General features: G+C 30.6%; 1 protein-coding gene across 2 annotated transcripts in view; it reads left to right on the top strand.

Annotated features, from left to right (window-relative positions):
* Nucleotides 1-10,056: 10,056 nt before the first annotated feature.
* The window catches only part of LOC148299846 (netrin-B-like), a 101,619-nt gene continuing 83,833 nt past the window's right edge, over nt 10,057-27,842 (top strand). For both annotated transcript variants that reach the window (XM_088275611.1, XM_088275612.1), the window contains exon 1: nt 10,057-10,241. In XM_088275611.1, coding sequence (XP_088131737.1) covers nt 10,094-10,241 — 148 coding nt within the window. In that variant the 5' untranslated portion in view covers nt 10,057-10,093. The remainder of the gene's footprint in view (nt 10,242-27,842) is intronic.

Raw genomic sequence — 27,842 nt, 5'->3', positions numbered from 1 at the left:
CGAGTACAACTTTTTGAAGTTCATGTGTCGTATATTATAATGTTATTCTCACCAAATTTCATAAATTAAAAACTATGTAATTTTTTTCCACATAAATTTTATTTCATCAGCAACCGGGTTTCATCGTAACAGACATCATCAGACTGTTCGGTCACGACAAAACCCAGTTGCTGGTCAAATAAAATTCATGTGGAAAAAATTAACTAAGTTATTTTATTCAATAAAATTCAGTTCCACCAAGAAATGTCAGTACAAATCTTAAAATAAATAATAATAATAATAATAAATAAATATGGCCAAATTTATTTAGCGAAAAAAATTGAGTAGTGTAGTTGTCAGTAATGGGTAGAATGATGAATAATGCACGTGTGTAAAGTGATCACTTAAACAACTTATGACAAGTCATAAGCCCTGTAAATACCCACACTACCATATTCTTCTACATTTATGCTGAGATGTCAAAAAGTATCTGTTCTGTAGGGTACAATGCACGATTTTAAACTAACTTTAAATAAATGAAAGAAGAGAACCTTATTTAAAAAAGAGAATCAAAGAAATGAATCTCAATTTCTAATTTTTGCTCTTTTTTTAAATACATTTATTTCAAAAATATTCCGATGGAGAATTTAATAATAAAAAAAATACGAAGGGTGTTTTTTCTATCATATTTATTTTTAATAAACGTATCTTGGCTCGAGAATTTCTTTGAACAGCTAATTTTCTCTTGCTGCAGGCCGTAATTATCATTTATACAATTTCGTTTCAAAAGTAATATTAAAAAAGCTTTATTCAAAATAAATTCCTAAAGAGATTCCCAAAAACACTTCATCTTTCTTTCGTAAAGCTTTCGGGAAATTTGCAAATAAGCTTTCCATTTCGGGTGTATTTATATATATATAATATTCACCAAAAAAAGGATTTCCTCTCAAAATTATTTGTGAAAACTAAAAATAACTGTTTTTTGAAGTTTTATTAATGTTAATCTTTCAGAAAAATGTGTGATAAAACGATACATCGTACATGATAGATGTTCAAATAGTGGTACACGAAAAGAATGCAAGGCTGAAATATGCAATATCGGTAAAATTAAGAAACGTGCGTTGAGATGGTTTGGACATGCGGAACGAATGACTGCGGAAAGAACCGCAAAAAAGAAGTAGTTGAAAATAGAAGGTGAGGAAGATTAGAAAAAACTTGGCGTAATCAAGTATTTTGAAAAGTTTGGAGACAGGAATAATCGGCGGGTATGTATGAAGAGATGCATGAATGTGAAAAATGGAAAATATTTGCAAAGACAAAGTTGTATGGCGTTCTATTCCTCTGACTACCCCTGCGGGGAAGCGGCTCGATGGTTAGTTAGTTTGTTTGATTTTATAACTACATATCGTTCACTCCTTTCAACAACGTCATAAATAAAAAAACTTGATTTTTCAGGAGTTCGTTTTTAAAGTTTAAAAATATAATGAAATGTATTGAAAACAAATATCAAGCCACTTATTTAACTTTTTACTGTGCAACAGATCATTTTAGGTAAAACCTGAATGTTTTTTCTCCATTTGGAAAATATTTAGTATATTTGAAAAAATAATTAAACCATACGTTTTCTTCAAAATGCAAAAACAACACGTTCTGCCCTGTAGCGGGTAAATATTGAGTTAAAAATATGCCGCTTTTACATATAGTACGTACTATTTGGGATATATTACGTTTTCTGGGCATTCCGAAAACATGCTCAACTGAAAATTTACGATTTTTTTATATATGACGTTTTTGAAAGGAGTGAGCGATATATAAAGAAATTCAGTTTTTTCATTTTATTATACTACTTACTCTGCACCTGTTTGCGCGCGTTTTTTTAGTCCAAATGATATTTTCTTTGTTTTTTAAAATGATACACTCACCGAGTATTGACATTGAACTGGTCGGGTAAGTGGAGAAATGAGAAACATTATGGCTTTAATATGTTCGAGGTGTGGTTTAATTACTGGTCGCAGCGGGGTTTCGAACCCTGGACCGGCTGACAAACGACCCGATAACATTCTTTTCGACAGAAAAATAGTAACTCGTTGGTGAAACGGATGTTGCTAATGGAACCGAATAAATAACTGGGTTTAGTGGTGTCTGCTTTTGTTTCGTAATCGATATGTTTACCCATTTTATAATCCTGCTAAAAACAAAATGGAAGCGGAATTCCACGGTACTAGCATTAGTGCATGACAGGGAAATGCCAAAGAATGAGTATTATTTATTTTAAAAAGTGTTATGAGTTGAAAATGATATTTTTAAATGTTCATTGAAGTGGATATATCGCTCACTCCTTTCAACAACGTCAAATATCATAAAACTTGATTTTTCATTTTTTTTAAAATCGTTTTTAACTTATGTATTAATTTTAAATCAAACATAGATTTCTTGAGTCTACTCAGTGGTATTATATTTTTAAAAAAAAACACAAAAAAATAATATAGTGACAATATTTTTCCTTTGTTAGGGCATTATCAAACGAATGATATTCGTTTGATAATGCCCTAACAGGGCGAAACAATTGCAACAATATTAATTTTTTACGTGTTTTTGTTAATAAAATACAACTTAGTAGACTCAAAAAATCTGTGTTTGATTTAAAATTAATATATAAATTAAAATGGAGTTCTACAAATTAAACGCCAAATCATCGTAAATAGAATGTTTAAAAATATAATAAAGGGTATTAAAAATATATATCTAGCCACTAATTGAATAGCCACTTTTTACTGTGCAACAGATCTTTTTAAGTTAAACCTGAATGTTTTTTCTCCATTTGAAAAATATTTAGTGTTTTTAAAAAAAATAATTAAACAATACCTTTTCTTCACAATGCAAAAACAATACTTTCTGCCCTGCAGCGGGTAAATATTAAGTTAAAATATGCCGGTTTTGCTGGGATATAGTACATTTTCTGGGCATTCCTAAAACATGCTAAACTGAAAATTGACGATTTTTTTTAATATGACGTTGTTGAAAGGAGTGAGCGATATAGAAGTCTGGATATTTACAGGGCTTTAATCTAAAACGGTCCTAAAATCACCTAATTTATAAGTCAAATCCAATATATGCCATCATAAATTTTGTCACACTTAAAATATTGCGAGTAAAATATCCATAATAGTATAAAAAAGAGAAAAATAAAGTGAGAATTATGTTTTCAAATGTTTATTGAGGTGGAAATTAAGAATTCTCGATATTCATAGGGCTCTAGCCTAAAACGGACCTAAAACGATCTAAATCAGATATCAGACAAATCCAATTTTAGCGATCAAAAATTTTATTATACAAAAAATATTTCTAGTAACATATCTAGTCTAAAAATAGGAAAAATAAATTGAAAATGATTTTTTTACACGTTTATTAAGGAGGAAATGTAGAGGTCTGAATATTTTTGTATTAAACAAAATAATATTTTCTTCAAAATAAATATATGTATGATTTTGTAAAAAAGAGTTGTTAGAAGGTAAGGAGTTATTTAATTTTTTTTTTTAATACGTGACAAAAAAAAATCCGATTCCAATACATACTCTTAAAAGTATTGTTTACTTCGTCACTTACTGAATTGTATTGTTTTCGAGTATCTACACTCTTTATTTTATTTTTATTTTTCGTATGGAAATTTAACAGATTGTTTTCATAAACATTAAATTAAACAGTAAAACAGTTTTGTAAGGAGCGGAAAGGAACATGTTCAATTTATGTATATATTTTTTATACACCTGTATTCTAATTCAAAAATTTTATTATATTCTTAAATATTTCGCTTTTCTGTGTTCGCATCTTTTTACATTTTAAAATGTCATTTTCTTTTGTGTAATTTGAAAAAATTCCTGCATTTGAATAAAAATTCACAGACAATTAAAACGTTCAACGCTCTCCCATGAAAAAGGTTCGCAAATGACTTTTTTTAAGGATAGCCAGTACGTTTAATGGGAAATTGTAATAAATGGATGTCTTTATATTCTAGGAAATAATAAAAGGTCGTCGTTAAGGGTATTTTGAGGGGTTGAAAGAGTGGAGCAGTTGAGAAGAATGTAAAATATGATAGCTCTTTTTTGCATACAAAATAAGAATAAAAGCAGAGTGAACATCATCTAAATGCGTTTTCTCTGACGAATGTGTAGAGATCGATGTGTAACAGAATCAAAAACAGAGATTAAAAAGGCTGCAAACCTAATGATTCCCTTACTATTATGTATTTCCATCTTAATTTCTCATTTTTTGTAACTTTTCATGATCTGGATTTAAGAATTGCGTATTTTATGCTTGAATCGTAAATTATCGTTACAATATATTTTCAGTCAGTTTTTATTATGTATTTTAATAAAAATAGATAAGACATCGTCTCTTCGTCAGGACATTCACTACAATAGCATGCAAACAATACTGTACGTCACTACCATAAAACTATTCACGTACTGACAACAACACAAAATGTTAATCACATGCGTAAATACCTAGACTCACATATTCTTCCTCATCTATGTTGAGATGACAAAACTTTAAAAAAATAATTAGGTTTTTATGCTGAGATTCCGTATAAACTTTTCTTTCTCATGATTTTGTTATTTCCAACCGGTTCAAATCAGTATTTTCAGAATGTTCAAATTAGCGAATATTTGCTATTTTTTTATTATTGAAAGAAGTAAAGTCAAAGTCGAAAAAAAGGAACAGAAGAAGACCGAGGAAAACTTGGCACAATCAGGTATTTCAAATACTTGAAAGCGGCCGGGTCAGGAGTCGTAATAATCGTTGGGTGTGTATGAGGAGATGCATGAATGTAGAAGAGGCGAAGAATGTTTGAAAAGGACAGAGTCGTGTGGCGTTCGATTTTCTGTGCCTACCCCTACGGGGAAGCGGCGTGAGGATTAGTCAGTTAGTAAATTCATTATATACCATCCGTAGTTGTTTTAAACGCTTTTTCCGATGAAGCATTTTAAAACGACTTTAACACATTTTACCTAAAATGGCACTTTACTTGCAATCGATACTTCCCGCAGTCGAGTAAGGATGAAATATTGAGCAGTAAAAATTTATGGCTCAATAAAAACACCACTGCACTTCCATAAACTTTTCATCAATTTTATTTTTCAATACACATAACGCTGGAAAAAACAAACAATTTTCAAGTTTTTCAAGTGCGTTTTTCCTATCCTTGTTGTGTTTTATTTATCAGTGAAAAATTGTTTCGGAATTGTTTGTAGGGAAAATCGCTTAGCATCTAAATTCTTTTCTTCGATTCACAGATGAGTTTGTTTTTTTTAAGGGTACTTCTTAGGTGACGATTCGTTAACTGGACGAAAATTAAGAGTTTAGAAATTTCAAGGACGCGTCACGTTTATTTGGTAAATTTTAATATAAAAATATATAAATTTTTTTTTTTTTAATTTTTACCCTCGACGTGGAAAATATTGTGGATGTAAGATTTTTTTTTTGTTTTGATTTTACTTTTAAATTGTTTTTAAATAAAACTAGAATTTTCTTCCTACAACCGCTATTGTAGCATTTGGATTGATTTTAGCAAGAGTTAAAATAATTTACTGTTAAGTTTGTACTTTCAAATATACAAAGTCAATAAGCGATCGGCTGCGCGAGAGGCTGAAAGTGTTAGCATTTGCTTGAGCAAGGGTCAAAATAATTTACTGTTAAGGTTGTACTTTCAAATATACAAAGTCAATAAGCGATCAGCTGTGCGAGTGGCTAGAAGTGTTATTTATTCACATTTGTTTGTTTTGAATGTATATTGTAATTTGGCAAATAAATTTTTTTCTAGTCATTTTTTTACTCCTTACATTTCAATAACTCTTTTTTTTCAAAATGTACATTTATTTCTAAAAAAAACTTTTTTTTTCAATAAAAAAAATGTGTTTTAAGCAAAAACATTAAATTTTACATGGGTTTAAAGAAAATTATGTTGCGGATTATCGTATATTGGGCCTTAAAGCAATTTACTATTAACAAATTTGTGGAGTACCTACCATTTGTACCCAAAGTAAAATTTGTAAGAAGTACCTTTTTACAAATTTTGCAGCATTTTTAATTTGGCTTTTTTAAGACCTCATTTGAAGGCTTAATGTAGAAATCAGTTTAAAAATATTTATATATTTCGTTTTTGATTTGTAGACTCCATTTTAATTTATGTATTAAATGTTAAATTAAACACATATTTTTTGAGTCTACTAAGTTTCGCATTTTGTCCGCCTCCGTAGTGTAATGGTCAGCACGCTCGGCTACCGTTCTGGAGGTCCCGAGTTCGATTCCCAGGGGGGGTCAAATAAATAAATAAATAAAGTGATATTTTCACTGTAATATTTATTTAATAATACCCTGGACTGGTACCTGAAGCGGAGGGCTAATCACCTTTCTTTCATATGTAAACGATCAAGATAACACTGCGTTTATATGAAGCAGTGCCCTATGCACCATAGGGGTGCGGATATGGGTTTTATATATTATATATAAGTTTCGCATAGTTACGGCATTCGTTTGAAAATGCCATAACTTGGCGAAATTTTTTTCACGAAATTGATTTTTAAGTGTTTTTTTTTAAACAAGAAAATTCGACGTAGACTCAAAAATCAGTGTTTGATTTTACATCCAATACAGACCAAAGTTAAAAATTGACCGTTATTTTTACGGAACGAAATACACAAGTGGACAAAGTCAACATTGGGGTAATCAATAATGATACATTATGTACGTAGGTATTGTGTAACGGGTGGATATGAAGTAGTGGGTGTAACAGAACGTCTCGGTGGCAGTTTCGTGAACACGAGCGGCCTACAGGGTGACCGGAGGTTAGCGCAGGGTTAGGTCCGTGACTGCTGCCAGTGGCGGGGTGAGCGATACAAGGCATTTACAAATCTCCTGTGTTTAACCCCTTCACTACCTACATAGGCTTGTTTTTGTGATCGCTAAAGTGACTGTAACATTCAACATTCTTTCAATGATTGACAACCACATTTATTTGAAACATAACGAAAAATTTCTTTAGAATTATACAAAATTCTTTAAATTTTCAACAAAAAAATTAATATAATTTATATTTAAAGCACTAACTTTGTGATTTTCCGTTTTATAATTAAAATGTAACTTTGTTTTAAATCACTATAAATATTTTATTATAACTTAATTATAATGTCTATCTACCGGTTTCGAAGCTAATCGCTTCTTTATCAAGACTGATTAATCAGTCTTGATAAAAAAAGCGGTTAGCTACGAAACCGGTAGACATAATAATTAAGTTATAATAAAATATTATTAGTGATTTTAAAGCCGAGTTACATTTTAATTATAAAAATAATTGAAAATTGCATTGACTCATATTTTACGGGTCATGGAGCATTTCAAGAATACCTTTTCCGTTTTAAAATTAGACGAAACTCTATACATGTGATGAGACGTCATCGCAAGATATCTTTCATTTAGTATGAGTATTTTCAATTAAAAAAAATAAATTGAAAGCAGAATATGCAATTGAAGGTATGCAGTTGACAAAATTTTATAAGGAAATAGGACATAAAGATCTATCATATTAAGTGGTGTCTTATTATGAACATATCGCTCACTCCTTTCAAGAACGTCATAAATCAAAAATCGACAATTTTCAGTTGTACATGTTTTCGGAATGCCCAGAAAATGTACTATATCCCAGCAAAAGAAGCATATTTTTACCTGAATATTTACCCGCTACAGGGCAGAAAATGTTGTTTTTGCATTTTGAAGAAAATGTGTTGTTTAATTATTTTTATAAATAAATTAAATATTTTTCAAATGTAGAAAAAACCTTCAGGTTTTACCTAAAAAGATCTGTTGCACAGTAAAAAGTTCAATAAGTGGCTTGATATTTATTTTTAATACATTGTGTTATATTTTTAAACTTTAAAAACGTTCTCCTGAAAAATCAAGTTTTTTGATTTATGACGTTCTTGAAAGGAGTGAGCGATATGACAAGACAAATAAGATGAAAAAAATTACCATGTGATAAATCTTGATTAAATTAAGATATTGAATCCATTGTGTTCATTGATTTTTTTTCTATTTATTGTACTGTTTCTAGGGCTCAACCTTATTGATTTATTATTAACTATAGACATCCACCATCATTGTTAAGGCATTAAAAGTAAATATGCTATAAATCCTTATACATAATATACAAGGAAAATTTTCCAATTTGTTAAAGATAAATATAAAAATAAAAATAAAACACAATTCACTCACTCCTTAATTTTTTGATTTTTCAGGAGTCGTTTTTAAAGTTTATAAATTTCATAAAATGTAATTAAAATAAATATCGAGATACTCATTGAACTTTTTACTTTGCAACAGATATTTTTAGGTAAAACCTGAATGTTTTTTCTCCATTTGAAAAATATTAAGTATATTTAAAAAGATAACTAAACAATACCGTTTCTTCATAATGCAAAAACAACACTTTCTGCCCTGTAGCGGGTAAATATTAGGTTAAAAATATACCGCTTTTGCTGGGATATTCCGAAAATATGCACAACTGAAAATTTACGATTTTTAATATATGACGTTGTTGAAAGGAGTGAGCGAATTATCAAATTTTGAAAGAGATACATATATTTGTATGTTTGGATTGAAATCATCATCCGCTATTTCGAATAAAATCGTCTCTACGACATCTATCGTTAAAATTAGTAAGTTACTGAAAAATATTTGTATATTTAAATTTCATTTTTTATAAAATTAGTTATAATATCCCTGAGAAATAAAAAAGAATAGAAAATATTTCATTTTATTATGAAATGATATGACACTATGACAACTTAAGCCAGAGCCCTACTTGCGAGTAGAATGATAATAAAAAAGAGAATTAGAATAAAAACGCGATTAATAATTCGATAAAAGTGTCAAATGTAAAAATATGCATTAATAATTCTGTCGTTTCTCCGCCGACTGGCTCTTTATCGCAGTTCCAATGGGGACACTTTGACAGCTTCAGATTTGTATCGGGACCTTTCTGCCCAGTGACAGTAGCAGCCACGGGGTTAAGGAGACCCGTTTAATTTATTGAAATATTACATCAAACAACCCGTAAACCTTCCTGAAAGATTAATAGCCAAATAATTTAGTGAACTTTCTCTTTGGTTACTTTTTACCTGCTGCTTAGCACTGTAGCGCCACATTAAATCACATCAAAGAATAATTTGTTCAAATCTAAATACATATTTGATGGTTTCAATATGAGTATTGCCGCAAATCAATAATGTAAATAATGCTTTAACAATATTTATATTATTTATTATATCGGACATTGGGTTATTCACGGGTCATTATCAGACCGGAGAAATATCTAATTTAACATACTCAACCTATAAAGGATTGTATAAGACTAGTTTTATGTTTATAACAGCCGATATAATCAATATTTTCAATCATCGTTTTCTTGTGGAAAATTCGCCTTCGTAAATACGTTGTTTTTGTAAGTTGTTAATTAACGACGTCACAGAAACGGTTTACTTATTTTAATATTGGTAACATTGCTAAATTATTGGCGGCTTTATTTGTTGATGTCTATGGTCCACCTTCCCACCGCCCCTCCCCTCATATTTGTATAACACAAATGTTAGTGTAGTGGTAAACAAACAATCCACACTACTACTATTACAGCTCTATAAACCATAGACCATGAACCATATGACGTCATAAAACGTTCGATGACGGAAATCCGATGACGTATGCGAAGTCACGTTTTTCGTTTTATTCAAATATCTAATGTTTAAACCTTAATATTCCCTTTAATTCCGTACAGATTTAGTATAAAACAGGTTTTCATAAACGGATAACGGAGATGAGTAGATCTGAAATAGATCGCATCATTCGACTATGTTTTCGACGATTCACACGACTACCCACCCGTATGTGTAAAGGGTTCTGAAATGAAGGCACCTTCGATATTTGCCGATCAATCGATCATCGATTGAAGTATCAAATGTGCTGATAAGGGTTGGAAGACGAATCAAACACACATTTATTTATTTTTAACGTTTTTTTTGTAGAATGTAACTGCAACGGCCACGCGCGCAAGTGTCGCTTCAACATGGAACTCTACAAGCTGTCTGGTCGCCAGTCTGGGGGCGTCTGCCTGCGCTGTCGCCACTTCACCGCCGGACGCCACTGCCACTACTGTCGCGAGGGCTACTTCCGGGATCCCACAAAGCTCATCTCCCACCGCAAAGCCTGCAAACGTAAGTCGCCAGTCATTACATATCTTGTTGTTGATGTTCAATCACCGGGGATTGTGAAATTAACGTTTAGACTCCACGCGCATGCTTCACAGTGTATTTGATAAAAACACTTTATGTACTATATTTTCTACAATTTTACAATCTAATATGCATTATACACGTTTGATGTGATGCACATTACAATACTGAAAAAATGTTATTACCTCAAAGGTCGGAATATAAAGTACTCCATACGTAATCTTACTCTACGATAATTGAGAAAAATAGAGAGATAGATGAAGATCAAAAAGGAGTTACGTAAACCGTTCTTATGTAGTATGTATATATATATATATATATATATATATATATATATATATATATATATATATATATACATATATGTATATATATATATATATATATATATATATATATATATATATATATATATATATATATATATATATATGTATATATATATATATATATATATATATATATATATATATATATATATATATATATATATATATATATATATATATATATATATATATATATATATATATATATATATATATATATATATAATAGTATGAAATTGAAATATTTGTGTTAATAATAAAAACACAAATATTTCTCTTAAATTAAAAAAAGAAAAACACGTGAAATTGTTTATTACGTAATACATAATAATATACAATTAAAAAAAATCTAAATAAATGAATTTTTCAAATGTGTGTAAAATTGCGCATATTTTTTTTGCGGAATAGTTTGATTTCCGTAATACGTATAAAGAAAGTGAATAATTGAATACTTAATTGTCAGTTAATTTCCTTAATATCAATTTATTACCTACACTGGCCAACAATGATTTTGTAACTGAAATTTTGATGACTGATTGAACTAAGTTAATCGTTCTTATTCAAAGTCTATATGGTGACAAGCTTGTATCACGTCAAGTTTAGATTTTACAGTCATATTATTTTTTGTATGGACCCCATACGTTGAAACCGTAATAGTGGTTGGTAGCTAGACATGTTTTAGTCTAAGGTCTAAGCGATTAAAAAAAGTATCGATAATTATGGAGTAACAGTGGAAGTATATAACATTAACTCATTAATGTTGAATACGATAGCATTATATGTTTGTATATATTTCTACATAAATAATAAGAAAAACTTAAGTCTATATCAGAATTAAAAATATCCATAACTAAAAAATCTGACGTGCTACATTTTTTTTGGTTTCGTTTTTGAATTCAGCTATGCAAAGCACATAAAGATTAGGTATTTTCATGCAAGTTACAAAACAAAAGTTGTAAATTGTTGGCTAGAGTTATTATTATTGTTATTTTTGTTGCTTCTAACTCGATCTCCTCCTATATCCCTTATTTATTGTTATAACAATTTACATATTTTGTTTGTTAGAGCTAAAATCACTCGTAAACGAGTGGAGGCTTAAAACCAATGTTTGTTATTTTGTTATGATTTTAAAATAAAAATAGAAAAATGATTTCACCTAACCCTCAACGCACCGGTCGGGGTCTAGGTAGGCTTGTTAGCGGTAGGCAAGTCAGCAGTACACAATCGCCACAATGTGACGCGCACAATGGGACATCCTGAACAGATGTCCGTACAACATTGTCTGACCAATCAGGATTAGTGCGGATGCAGGACATTCATCAATAACTCACACATTGACAGATGTTGGGGGTATAACGGTTACTTCAATATTGAATTTGCCAACGTTAGAATTGAAATGAAATATTCCACATATACGTGCGCAAATATTCCACGTACATACATATGTAGCAAATATTGCACATATTGCAAAATTTACAAAATCAAATACACCTACGCCTCGTTTTGCGGGCCTCGTTTTTAACAAAATTAAATTTTACAATATTTTGAGTGTGTCTAAATCCTTTCCAACATATGTCCTAGGTATGTCCACTTAGAAGTTATTTATATTGACATCTCAACATAGATAAAAAAGAAGAAAAAAAAAATATGGTCCAGAACAACATGGAAAATTTATATCTTAATACACAAATATGTATATGTATATATTTATACATATAAGATAAAAATATTGACAATTTTATAAATAATTACAATTAAGAAAGGTGTGTTGAGTTGGTTTGGGCATGTGAATCTCACGAGTGAAAAAAGAATAGTAAAACAAATTTGTAAGCGAATGCTTTTGGTAATAGAAGCCGAAGACCGAGGAAAACTCGGGGTTATCAAGTTTTTCAAATACATGTCAAACTGGTCAGGTCAGGAGTCGGAATAATCAGTGGATATGTATGAGGAGATGCGTGAATGTGGAAGGGGCGAAGATTGTTTGTAAGTACAAATTGGTGTGGCGTTCTATTGGTTTGATTCATTATCAAGAATCCATAGCCCACTTCTATTCAAGTTTGCTAAATATACTTTCTTAGCCATTCTTCCGTCACCTATTTACTCCATGTGTCCAAAACACCTCAAAAATCCTTTCTTAATATTTTCAATCTCTCTGCCTATCCCTGCGCAGGAGAGGCGTGATTTTAGTAAGTTAATTAGTTACTTTTCATAACAAAGGATGATTCTCTGATGGGAATACCTGTATCTATCTAAATTATTTATCTACCCACTACTGATTTAAATTTTCATTCAAATTATGCTTCGTGATTTCGGAGTATTTCGCTATAATATGGTGTCCATTTAAACTACATTAATAACAGTTATTACGCCTGACCATATTCCGGTTTCCGGTCAGACAGTTCCGGAATGAGATAGTTCACCCCACTGCTTTATAGTTCATTTATATTATGTACACACCCCCAACCTATTCTGATATTATAATAAATATTCTTTTTAAATATCAAAACTGTAAAAATATATCAAATTAAAATCCCAACTTTTTTATTTATTTTTATTTGTTTTTTTTTTCCTACAATATTTCAATATCCATTAACGTATCTCGTGACAGATTGTATCAAATCCATACAAAAAAAAATAACTACATGTCTAGTATGAATGTATAATTTGCGAGTGTAAACTCAACTTAAGTCCCCTCAACGACTCATATTTATACTAGCTTGTTTTAAAGCGAGTATAAACTTGAAAACCGCGTGAATGCTACACACAAAGAAAACAGTGTACACTTTTGTATCCAAAAATAAATTTTAAGTTATTTCATATTTTTCATATGGTTTTTGATTTTTGAAAATTGCTTTTTTGTGAAAAAACGTGTTTGCGTAATTAATTTAGAAATACCACTTTAAGATATGGTTCTACTGATATTTTATAAATTAACATAGATGTTTTGTCAGATCGATTATGAATTGACATTTTTTTCGATCTCGTTAACCCTGTTACGCCATCCCCTGAACGAAACATAAGCGAATAATAATTGTCAAAGCTTTCGCAAAACGAATCCGTTCGATTAGCAATTTGCTCCATAGACTGAAATCCAGGAACTGGGCGCAATTTGCATACATACCGGGACTAGAAGGGTTAATGCTGATCACTCACAAAAAAAACTTTAATTAAAATAATACGCTGCACTAAAATAGGAATTGTTTCATTTGAATGTAGTACGATATATTACTTCCAATATAATACGATATATTACTCGTAAATAAAATACTTTGTTTTAGCTTTAAATGTTTTTTTTATCTTTCTGAATACTACCATGCTTCAAACACTTCTAAATTGTCATCATGAAGGCTTAATCTGGGCCAGTGGTCAGAAAACTTAGGTACTAGCCAAAGAGCCAAATATGCACATTACAATAATTTGAAAAATCTTGAGACCCAAATCTGTTTGCTATTCTAGTACCCCGTTCATTTTAATTTTAGATTAAATTACGGATATACTCAATAAATGTTGATTTCATGCTTAGTAAGTGTTTTATCCATTGATTTTTTGAGAGTAAGGTATCTATAAGAATACTACTTATTGCGAATAATGTCCTAGCATCTCCTTTGAAAATTGATCAAGTCAGGTTTGTATTTAGTTATTTTTAGCACGTTTCCAGGTTCTCTTCAATAAAACAATTGTTCTCTTTTCTTTTTTGACATCTCATCAAAGATGAAGAAGAATATGGTAGTCTGAGCATTTACGGGGCTGACGACCGTCATAGGCTGGTTTAAGTGATCACTTTACACACGTGTAACATTCACCAATTCTACCCATTATTGACAACCACACTACTCAAATTCTTGGAAGTTCTGTATATATGAATTAATTTAGAAACCTTGTTCTTGAATCACTAGAACTTCACTAGAGACATCTATTGGTGAGATGTAAAGAAGCTTTTTACTAAGCAGAAACTCTTATATTAGTATGTGAGGTCCAAATCCTGGATTATAATCACACACATGAGAAACGCCAGAAAATACCATTTTCATTTTTATTATTAAGCTTATAATTTGACCAGATAATTTATTTACAACATTTTGAGTGTGTCCTGGATTATCTCCAATTACAGGAGTTATTTTTTTCATAAATATGTATGAAAGATGAAATAAAAAATAAGTAAATAAAATATGTTCCAATTCAATAAATAACAGTATCTGTTGTATTTTTCTTCCCCAACCTTGATTAAATTCTGATGTTGCAATACACAGATCTATTTCTACTCTCGGTCGTTTGTTTCAAGTAAGGCCGTATCTCTTTCGGAGTTTTCAAATTGAGTTTTTTTGTTTATCGTACAAACAGTATATCCCCTTTTGCACCAATCATAATACCAACTCCGCTGGGGACGGTATCAAACTCCAATTTCCCTGCGCGCCATATTTTCGTGACGTTCGTATGGGAAATTGTAAATTTTCATCTGGGTCAATCGCCAATTTCCACTTGTGATATTGATATTTTTATTGATTGCGACGTGGAAATGAATAAAACAATATTCAAATCGATTTTCTTGTCAACACTTTTAAATTATTTTTTTACAAAATTGTTATTTTACATTACAGTAAAACCTCGATATAATGGACTAATTAGGGGGAGAGGGTGTCCGTTAAAGGTGAAAGTCCGTTTTATAAAAAAAAAACTTTAAAATTAATCAATTTCTTTTTTGGAAGAAATGAACAGTGTATTTAGAAATAAATAAAAAATTTCAAATTTCTTTAAAATTTCTTTAGTATCCTATACATCTGTAAATACACAGACTTGTGAAAATGAGATGTCAAAAATGTAAAAACAAGAGTCTTAAATCATGGATGACTTTTGATGAATCATCAATTTCAAATTTGAACGCTGTATTATTTAAGGAAATAAAAAAAAAATATCGTATCACACTCTCCTCATCATCCATCGTTCACTTTGTGAGGAGAGAGTGAACAAACCACATTAATAAGCACTAATTCGTGACTACAGGTTTCGGAATAATCGTCCCATCATCAGGTCGTTAAAACGAACTTATGACAGTCTAGTCTTTGTCCGCCTCCGTAGTGTAATGGTCAACACGCTCGGCTACCATTCTGGAGGTCCCGGGTTCAATTCCCAAGGGAAGATAAAATAAATAAAAGTGATTTTTTCACTGTAATATTTATTCAATATTTCCCTGAACTGGTACCTGAAGCGGAGGGCTGATTACCTTTCCTTCATGTGTAAACGATCAAGATAACACTGTGTTTATATGACGCAGTGCCCTATGCACCATTGGGATGCTGATACGGGTTCTATAATTATTATTATTAAAGTCTAACAATATCATTTTCATGACCTGATGATGGAATGATTATTCCCAACTGGTAGTCACGAATTTGTGTTTATAAAAGTGGTATTACACAAAGTGAACGATGAATGATAAGGAGAGTGTTATATTACCATACCACAAAGTTAACAATGCTATATTAAAAATATACAAAAAATATCATAACTTCTAAAAGAGCAATTTCAATTTGTTACACTAAAAAAGATCTCAATATCTCAGACCTACTATCTGTAATTGACGCATCGCATTCATTGAACATCATCAGTTCCTCACAAAGGGCGATAGAATGAATGCGGAGATCAGAAATTCCCCAAAGGTTTCCTTTGAATCTTCCTGCGTTTCGAAATGCCCTCGCTTCCTTTTCTCGGGAGCTGTAGCTAAATATAATGCGTGATTGTGTGTACATTGGCGCACATTGATGGAACAAATCGGACGTGACTGGAATAAGTTAGAGTGATGTGTCAACTGGCTTTCTTTTTTGCTTTATAGACGCACGTCTCTGCATGCATATCAGGGCTTCCAAATATGTACGAGTACATACATATATATTATATAAATATGTATAAAATGTCGATATAAATAATTCCTTAGTGGATGAACCTAGATTTATGAAGAACGGTTTTGGAGACACTCAAAATATTGGAAATAATTTAATTTTGTTTTAATGAAGGTCCGCAAAATGAAATTACGTCCTAACATATGTATTCATTTGAAATATCACAAGAAAGCACCTCCCAGCAAACTACAAATCACAAGTAGCACAATTTATGGAAACGTACATAGAACTTTAAGATCCAAAACATAGAAACACTTCAAACAAAATCTAACACACCTCTTTTGGCCATTACAACTTTGATTGTAATTCATTATCCTGCTTCCAGAATCCATTTAGTCATTCTTATTTTTCTTTACGTATCGTATCGGGCCACTTGTAAGCATGTGTCCCTATTTTGGGCAGTAAAAACAGCTCCTTGACGCTCCGTAATCCTCTTCACTCGTGTATATTATGGCGTCAGGAGATCCACCTACTTCCGAAACCTCTTTAACCCTCGATCTTACTCTTGATGATCAGTTACAGTAATTTGTAATTTTCTCCTTTGGCCACATGTCCCACATACACACCTTCTGGGTTTTAGTATTTGATATTAGTTCCCTATTTGCTCTGGTTTTTGTAGAACTCTTTAATTGCTGACCATGTCCGTCCAGGGTATCTGAAGCATTCTGCGATGCAACTACATCTCAAATGTCTCCTACCAGTTCACGCTACTCAATAAGTCATTAAGACATTAAAAACTAAATAAAGAAGAGCTATTCAAAAATGTAGCTTATAAACTATCACAGATTGAAGGCGCAGAGCGAAAAAAGTTTGAGAATATTGCGCAAGTTGATTTTTGGAATTCAGAATCTTTTACACTTTCAAGTAGTTTTTTAAATATTTTTGATAAGTAGGTACATATGAAAATAGATCTGTTGTGTTCGGTAAGACTTCAATGGTCCGATAGTAATTTGTTCACTAATGTTTAACGAGCTGGCTGTCATCACAGCTCTAAAACTCGATTCTTTCCTGCGGCGATCAGAAGATATATGACATGCACTATATATTTTTGAAGAGAAATTTACATACATATATTTACACACTTTCATTTCAAGAACTGAACAATAAATCCCAATTGAAAATTTTCATTGCATCAAAACAATTAACTTAACACAATCGATTTGATGCAGTGCCCTATACAGCATTGAGTGCGGTATTTTTTATTATATAAAAGAATAACCCGCAAAGCCTCTACTTTTAAAGGCTTGTCTGCAGGTAGGATAGTAAGGATAGGGAAGGTAAATGTGAAAAATACATCACAAACACCCATATCAATTGATAATAAATCTTTATTGTATTCATTTTTCAATTGGCGGGAATCTGTATCAGGACGCACTCAAAATGCTGTCTATACTTTCTCATTTAAAAAGCAGGAATTTCGTTATCGATTAAGGGAATAATCCCTCAACAACGCCCACAGATCTTTCTGAGCAAACACAAGACCGCGAACAATTTTACAAAATACATTAATTTTAATTTGTTCTCTGTGCATATTGGCAGCCGAGAGACGGCTCGGAGTTTCGCAATCACTCACTTCCCGCATCCTCCGAGTTATCAGGTGTTGAGTTATGACGCGAAATTTATCACCAGGCGCAGCCAACTTGAATTTGCTTAAGTCAGTTTTGTATTTTACCTCTCATACCTGATTGCCAAGATGGATCACTTCTCGGATATAATGGTGTACTCGTATATTTTGTTACTTATATTAGTGGAAAATTGAGGAAAATTTCACTCAATAAGGTAACTGAACTAGAGATGTGACTAATTGGTAACTGTTACTTTTTCAATTAATCGATTAGGGTAGTTGGGTAATATATCGAAAATTAAACAAGGTTTATTGGATTGAATTCTACGTTTATTTATGTATATGTTAATACGTGACGCGTTTCGTCTTATTAAGACATTATCAAACACTCATTAGTGCCATTAGTGTTTGATAATGTCTTAAAAAGACGAAACGCGTCACGTATTAACATATACATAAATAAATGTAGAATTCAATCCAATAAACCTTGTTTCATTTTGGATATATTACCCAACAATTCAATATGGAATTCTACCAACTGTCTGCAGTTACAATAAAAAAAGATTAGGGAAGTATTCGTAAGGTTTTCCCGGATTTAATTTCGTTTTATCTTATACAGGGTGGAATAAAATTAATCACAAAATTAATCAGAAGATGTGTCGGGTTGTGGTCCCGTAGTCAGTGTCGCGGACTATTAAGTCAGAGTTACTCAGTTCGAACCCACTCTACCACAATTTGATATATATTTCTAATAATTAACCGCTTAGGCTCAAAGAAAAAGTATGAAATCGAAGTATTTTTGTAAATAATAAAAAAACACTAGTCTCGTATTTCACGTTTCAATTTTTAAAAAAAGATGTTTTACTTTTTCAAATGGCATCGTACGTCAATAATACTTGACATTAGAGAACTAGACAGCTGCAGTACACAAACAGATTTAGGGTGGCGCAAAATTAATCATCTAATAAAAAAAATTAACTTTTTAAAATAAATTTAAACAATAATTATATTAAATGATGAAAATATTTATTATGACCTTTTGCACACGTGTAACATTCATCAATTCTACCCATTATTGACAACCACACTACTTAAATTCTTGGAAGTTCTAGGTATATATATGAACCAATTTTAGAAACATTGTTCTTGAATCACTAGAACTTCACTAGAGACATCTATTGGTGAGATGAAATTCCATATTCATCTTCATCTTTGATGAGATGTCAAAAAATAAAAATAAAAATTACTTCTAAAATTGGAGATAATCCAGATTTATGAACAAGTTGAAGGATACACTCAAAATGTTGTGAATTTCTAAATGTCTTTATTTATAGAATTTAGAAATAATAATAAAATAAAAAATGTAAATTGTACAATCCCGAATTCTTAATTGAGTTATGTTTTGTGTAAAAGCAAAGAGAAGCAATAATTGTGATTCATGGCACGAGTAAAGCAATAAAATCGTGCACAAATCGAACATTCGTTCAAAGGCCTGGATTTGTATTGATAGACCGGCTACATTCAAACAGTACAGATTTTAATTCACGGAGATAACTTTTTATTGAATCTATGGCCTTTTTATTCAAAGCACGTCCTGAACAAAAGTGATTAATGTTTTACAGTAGGTGAGAGCCGTCACCGTTCGTTGAAATAGGGTGACCATATTCCCAGTCTGGCTGTTTCGACATTAAAAGCTCCCATCACAATCGCGGATCTAATACATAACCTCTGGGCTTCCTTTCAGACCCGACTTCTTTTTTTTCATCTTTATTTGGCTTATTTTTAAGAGGTATAACCCTCCTCCGAATCTGAGATAGATCCAGAATTCTTCCGAATTTAGATCTAAACCCGAAATCCACACTTCCGAATTTATTATCACTTGTAACTAGATTAAATTTACTTTATATTCAAATTTTCAGTTACCCATAGATATTGATTGCACTTCGTATAACTGTTTACCTTATAACTGTCTGTACCTAAATATCTGATTGTAAAACTGAATAAACGTAAAAAACGCAAATTGTAAAGCACCCTGAGGTGATTTTTTTCTTCTTGGTGAAGGCCTTGTGGCCTGTTTTTAAGAGGGACTAGCCTCCTGCAATGTCGATTCCCAGCTGTCAATCCGTCTCTTTGGTATTCTGCCCGGTAGTCGTCTGTCTTGGGGTTAGCAATTCAATGCAATGTGGGGGAGTCTGGATGGTTCCATTCTCCTCACATGCGCAAATGATTGCCCTCTTCTTCACCTACCCACCTAACGACACCTTTGATCTTGCATATTATCATGAGATAAGAATTCACTGATTTGCACGAAGCGAAGCACGTCTACCGTTAGTACGAAATGTTACGCATAACATTTTGATCTATTTTTAATTAAAGTTTTACTTGGTGAATACCACTTTTTCATGAAATCTATTGTGACAAGTGCTATCGATGCATTCATTGCATCATTTTCAAATATCGTATTACTCTTAATTTTATTTAAGTGATTCACGAATACTTTAATTCAATCAATAACCAAGTCTTTATATCAATTTATCACCTTAAATCGTTGCATTCAGAAATATAATATCCAAAAAAATGTGAGTTTTGGTATATCAATGTAGGAATGTGTCGTATGAAAAAGAATTTGATGAAAAATGTCTAAAATGTGGTCACCGTATCAAATTATCAAGTTTTATCAGTCGTTCGGGTTTTGGTTTCTAAAAATCACAAATCTTTTTTGCCAATAAAATTCTTTTTACAAGTTTATCTGCAGAATAAACGAATGCGTGTATTTTTTCAAAGAAAATTATTTGGTTTTGAATAATCATGTTAAAAAACATGGTACTTTTTTTTTAATAAATTGAAAAAAGATTATCAAATGTTTTCTGAAGTATTAAACATTAAATAATAATGAGTTCATAAGATAATATTTTATTGATATCTCAGCATTCATAGATGAAAAGGAATATGGAAGTCAGGGCATTTACAGGGCTTACGACCTATCACAGGCTGGTTAAGTGATCACTTTATACACTGTAACATTCACCATTCTACTCATGATTGAAAACAACACTACTTCAATTTTCATATGTATTTAATACATCTCATGACGGTTCGTGATAAGTTCTTATTAATAGCTTCTTCTACTTTATTTCGTTAATTATTATCTACCATCACACCGCTCCCTGTAGGGGCAGGCAGAGAAAAAAAATGCCACATCAATCTGTCTTCGAAAAAAAATCTTTTCTTCCACAGTCATACGTCTCCTCGAACACAAATCCTCATATTAAATCAAGTATGAAATCTATATTTATGAATGATCCCGACATTAATACGGTGCGTTCTCAAGGAACAATTGGTGGGGGTCGTGAACAAATATAGCCAATTACTCAGTTTCACGGTCAGATTATTAAATAACCAATGAATTGCAGCACTCACCACTTCAACTGTGCAGCCACCCACACACCTACACACGACCATGGGGCGGTTCAATCATAAATATATAATTAATAAAGAAATATATAATTTCAAATTTATTGACATCTCAACATAGATGAAGAAGAATATGGAAATATGGATATTTTTAAGGATTACAACCTGTCATAAGCTGCTTCAAGTGATCAATTTATATAAGTGTAATATTCACCATTCTACCCATGATTAATATTAGTGTTGTTTATTTTTTTACCTTTTTTGTAACTTTTTTTTGTGTTTCAGTCTTGTCGATCTTAATTCCATTTCCCAAAATGAGAAATGAAAATTACTCATCGGGAATATTTTACATCGCTCACTCCTTTCAAGAACGTCATAAATCAAAAATCGTCAATTTCAGTTGTGCATGTTTTCGGAATGCCCAGTGTAATGTAAATGTACTATATCCCAGCAAAAGTGGCATATTTTCAACTTAATATTTACTCGCTATAGGGCAGAAAGTGTTGTTTTTGCATTTTGAAGAAAAGGTATTGTTTTTTTTAAATAAAGTATGTATTTTTCAGATAGAGAAAAAACCGTCAGGTTCTACCTAAAAAGATGTGTTGTAAAGTAAAAAGTTCAATAAGTGGATTGATATTTATTTTTAATACATTTTATTGTATATTTTTAAACATTAAAAACGTTCTCCTGAAAAAATCAAGTTTTTTGATTTATGACGTTCTTGAAAGGAGTGAGCGATATATTATTTATGTATATAATATGTTTTGAAATAAAAAAAACAATATAACTCAAATTTCTTGAAGCATGAAATGACCAGCTTTGATATACCTTGACCTCCATATTCCCACATCAAAAAACTTATTGTATAGTGTTGCTGGTACGGAGTCTTTCTAGTGATCATTTTAACAAGCCAGTGAAAGGTCGTAAGCTTTGTGAATATTCAGTCTTCCATTTTTGCATTTTGTTAGACTCTAAAATCTGAGATAAAAATTGAAAAAATCATAAAAACATTTTTATTTTAACTCTGTATATCCGGCAGTTTTTTTTTATTATTTCTGACGTACGTCATAGTTATATTTGAGGTAACAATAATTTTTACTGTCCACATTTCAATATAATTTCATTTGTGTAGTTGGAATTATTTATTTTATATTTTCCTAAATTTCTTTATTGTTTTTTTTGTTCTCCTACCTCTATCTCCTCTTATATCATTTATTATTATTTTTACAATGTATTTTGTTTTGTAAGAAGCAAAATCACTCGCAAACGAGTGAAGGTTAGCAAAATAAATCTTTTTTTTTTTTAAATGTACGTCTTGTATTACGGATACATTGAACAAAAAGGCGATAATGTTTGTTTTTTAAGTATTTTTTACATGGCTTTTTAACATTGACACACCTTCCAGCCAAATAAAGAATGCAGCCAGCGAAAAATTCTCCGAAAGCTTTCGACTTATTTAAACTTTCGAAATATTGAACAGCTTTGAATTACAGCAGCTTTAACGTTGAAATTATGTACATATTTTTCTGTAGCAAAACCTTGAGTCAATTGGGACTCGTTTTGCATAAACAGTCTAAGCCGCACGCATACAGATTGTGAGAAGGAACATGGGGTTTAAAAAAAATTGTCGTAAAAATTGGCGTACGATGGAGAAGTTGGAATTGGGATTTAAAGTTAACACGTTGTCCTGATGATGGTATTTGCAATACTAGCTGAAACGTCTGCAATTAGGAGTTTTGTCATATAATACAGCATTAAAATAAAATAAATAGCAACGAGAAAATGAAAAAATGTAAAAATTTAGAGGAATTAATTTAAAATCATTCTTACTATCTAATTTTCTATTTATGTAACCACTCAAATTTTCTAATTTTTTATTTATTACACTCGAAAATTTGTGACTGAAAAAATCAATAAATTTTAACAATTATAATGTGAGTAGATCAAAAAACAAAGTCTTTATTTCTGAAAATAATATATCAATATGATCCACAAAGTTAATGCTTACAATATTCAAAACATAATTTAACAACTACCTTAATTTTTTTTTAAAGGAAAATATTTGTGTTTTTATTGAATACTTATAAAAATATTAAAACTGTTTTTAAGCCTACGCAACCCTATACTTAAAATAGGTATCAAGTTGTGGTAGAGTGGGTTCCAGACCAGAAACATGGACTCGGAGTCCGCGACACTAAACACGGAACCGCAATTTGACTTTTATTAGTGTCCTATAAAAAAAATGATTGTATCACTCATAAAACATACTTATATTACAAAAATTCTAAGTTCACTATTGCTGAAGTTATAAAAATATTTTCTCGGTAATTCAAAAGGGACAAAATAATTTCATTGATTGATGTCACTTTGTGGTAAAATGTATCCATTTTTATACTATTATTTTTTTTTTTAGTTCTAGTGATTCAAGAACAAGGTTTCTAAATTGGTTCATATATATAGAACTTCCAAGAATTTGAGTAGTGTGGTTGTCAATAATGGGTAGAATTGGTGAATCTTACACGTGTGTAAAGTGATCACTTAAACCACCCTATGACGGTCATCAGCCCCGTAAATGCCCAGACTTATATATTCTTCTTCATCTTTGATGAGATGTCAAAAAAATAATAATAAAAAAAATAATATGAAAATAACTCCTGTAATTGGAGATAATCCAGATTTTGTGAACAAGTATTTGGACATACTCAAAATGTTGTATTTCCATTTTTAATTCAAATTTCATTTGGTAAATACCAATTTATCTTAAAATCTATTATGAAACGGGTTTCGATGCATTCCGCATCATTTTCAAACACCGGTGTTTTGTAAGAAATAGTGGTATTTACCAAGTGAAATTATCTATTTTTTACCCCACCCCTCTCTATATTTACCAGAATATATTTTATTTTTTGTAATAACCTGTCGATGAAAACAACTGAATTTTTTAAAACTAATCGTGTTTAATGAAATAAAACTCAATAATTAGTATTATTCAACAGGTGTGTTTTTAAAATTCAAATTAAATATTAAATAAAATAAGTTGAAATATGGGGGTGTGTTGGCTAATTCTAACATAACGCAATCTGTTTTCTTCTTTGTTCTGTTAATCCAGAATTTCCCCTTGTTTTCGAGTTTTCACGAGGACTCGTTTAATTAAATTGTTACAATCGTCGCAAATATTGTATACCGTATATAATTGAATTTGAAAAAAAATCTTAAATTTCCCTTCCGCGTTGCTGTTTTTGACAGCTTAATATTTTCCGAAAATATCTTTTAAAATTCTTATCGTGGTGACAAAATTAAATTACGGATTCCTTTATAGCAATAATTATGAAATCCTGTAAAAATAAATTTGCAATCATTATACTGGTAGATTAATTTTAAGCAATTTTGTTAAATGAATAACTGAACCTGTTTCTTACGTACTTCGCTACGTTTAAGTCGAAAATAACCACAAAAGTCGTTTATCTGGCTCATAAACTTCACATACATTATAAACATCAAACTATAATAATAATAAATATGTTTTATCTACAAAATTTTGAGTGTGTCAAAATACTAGTTCGCAAATCTGGATTATCTTCAATTACAGGAGTTATTTTTCATATTATTTTTTGACATCTCATCAAAGATGAAGAAGAATATGGAAGTCTGGACATTTACGGGGCTGACGTCCGTCATAGGCTTGTTTAAGAAATCACTTTACACACGTGTAACATTCACCTATCTACCTATAATTGGAGATAATTCAGATTTATGGACAAGTATTTGGACTCACTCAAAATGTTGTATAAATAATTAGGATAAATATGGTATCATTTTTAATAAAATAACATCTCATAAGTCCAGTTTAGATAATATCACGGCTATTATTTTTCTGTAATGCCGTTTGTATAAATAAGCTGCAATGAGTGTTTGATTAATGAAGGAGGCAGTGCATTCCACCTGCGAGGGAAGGCGGTTGTGAAGACATCCTTATGGGAGACACGAGTTGAGTTGGAAATCCTGTCAGCGAATTAATTGCGAGAACCATTTATCTTGCACTCAATTATCTGACGCGATGCCACCTCCTGTATATGAAAACCAACCCAGTGGATATCTGAGGCATAAACATTTTGATAACATAGTATGTAAAGGATAATTTTACCTTTTCACTCGACTCATCGTAAATTGCGTGTAAGTTATTTTTAAACATGACTTTTGCGGCATCTTTTGATCTCATATCGATGTATACAGTATGGTTAAATCTTATCACTTCTATTCAGAGATGTTTATCCCTATTATGAGCGCGAATCCACCCGCAGAAAGTGTGTTAAATTACTTAGATTATAAAAAAAAACAGTTAAACCTCGATATAACGGACCTCTATTTAACGAACTTCGGACATAACGGAGAAAATAACCCGTTCAAACTATATTAGACGCATTTTTGTAACTTTAATGAGTTTATTATATAAAAAAGGCAAACTTCGAATGTGCAAACGAAACTTGATTTCTTCGGTAAAAAAATGTATATTTAAAAAAAAAATTTATTAAAATTTGTGTGTTAAAAAAACTACATAATTTTCTCACCAGGCGACTTCCAATAATAAACAATATTTCAATATTTTCTTTGTTATTTAATAAAAAAACGAACGAATTGTCTTTCAATCCATTTAATGACATAAGTTACCACAATTTGACTGATTCCTTAAATAATGTAATTTAATACTGTTATCAAAAATAATAACTGTCGATAATTTATCAACTCAATTATCTTAATACTCCTTCAAGGGCGCTTCGTTGTGATATAATATGTTACATTGCTTATTATTTGACAAAAAAAATTCAATTTAGAAGTTTTTTTTTACATAAACTAAGGCTAAAGTTTAAATAAAACGTAGAGTCTCATTTATTTTCTGGCGTAGCGGGTAAAAAATAAAAGCAGCCATAACACAGTCACAGTAAAATACATTTATTGTAAAGTATGTTCAAATATAAACTTATTTTGAGATTTGAAAAAAAAATGAACAATCTATTTAAAAAAATATTTCTTTGAGGTACTCGTGGAAAGTATGCGTTTGTTTAAAAAAAATAGTCATTTGAATATCCACTGGGTTTAGAGAATTTTTTATCGTTTAGATTCGTCGAGAAGCGTCCATTAATCAATGATTATTAAATCATTTATCATAAACACCTCTGAGGATGTTTTTTTCAAATTAATTAACATATTATTTTAGTGACTGAATTAACTATGCACCGAAAACAACTTCATTTTGAACCGGTCCCGAAATAATATCGAATATGCAGATCTCAGACATTTATCAAATAAACAGCCTTCAATTAGAAATATTTTAACCTTATACTTGAGGTATCTGAACGGCCTTCACAGAGAAATATATTGTATGTTTATATATATATATATATATATATATATATATATATATATATATATATATATATATATATATATATATATTTATATATATGTAATAAAATACCTAGGTACCTACCTATACATTATATCAAGTACTTAGTACCTACATAAAACAGTTCTACCACCAGATGTCGCATGCGTCGCACTGAATAAAACAAAAGATATCAGATAGAAAAAATATAATATTCTGAACTGTCAGAATCGGATAGATAGATAGAAAAATGTTATAAAGATAAATTAAGAATAAACTTTAATTACAAAGCAACACATTGTTTATTTTATTATTATACACCCACTTTACATATTATTTACACCCAATTTACGAAGAAAAATATTACCACGTTATATATATATATATATATATATATATATATATATATATATATATATATATATATATATATATATATATATATATATATATATATATATATATATATATATATATATACATATGTTGTGTTCGCTTCTATATAATAGAACAACAATATATTTATTCAGTTTTGTTTTATTTGACCAGTGGGTATCGTCGTTACTGACAGCGGTAACGACGAAACCCATTCACTATTGAAAAATAAACTGGAAAATAATTTTAAAAAATAACATAATTATTGACATTTTTCATATTAAAAAAAATTATGGTGTTTTAGCTTTTCCAAATATGGTTCTCTTTTTCTTATTCCACCTTAGTACTTATAATAATTATTACATACTTTACAGCACTCACGAAAGCAAACAGCACTTTGTGAAATATTTTGGTTTTAAATACTGTTTGCGAGAATGTACCTACTACAATTAACACCGAATTCTTGGTACGGTTTTAGATTTTCGTGAACTTCTCTTGTTAGCATTCAATGAATTCAATCCTCATGAAAGGGATTCATTGTCTTCTTCTTGTAAAACAAGTAATGTAATAATTGTAAACGAAATATAAAACAAATAGCACTTAAAAATGTAAGCATGTCTT

This window comes from Brachycentrus maculatus, unplaced genomic scaffold, assembly GCF_059751285.1.
Source record: "Brachycentrus maculatus isolate JH-2025_06_01 unplaced genomic scaffold, ASM5975128v1 h1tg000918l, whole genome shotgun sequence".
In the NCBI taxonomy this organism is placed as follows: Eukaryota; Metazoa; Arthropoda; class Insecta; order Trichoptera; family Brachycentridae; genus Brachycentrus; species Brachycentrus maculatus.
This window is presented reverse-complemented; position numbering and strand designations above follow the sequence as displayed.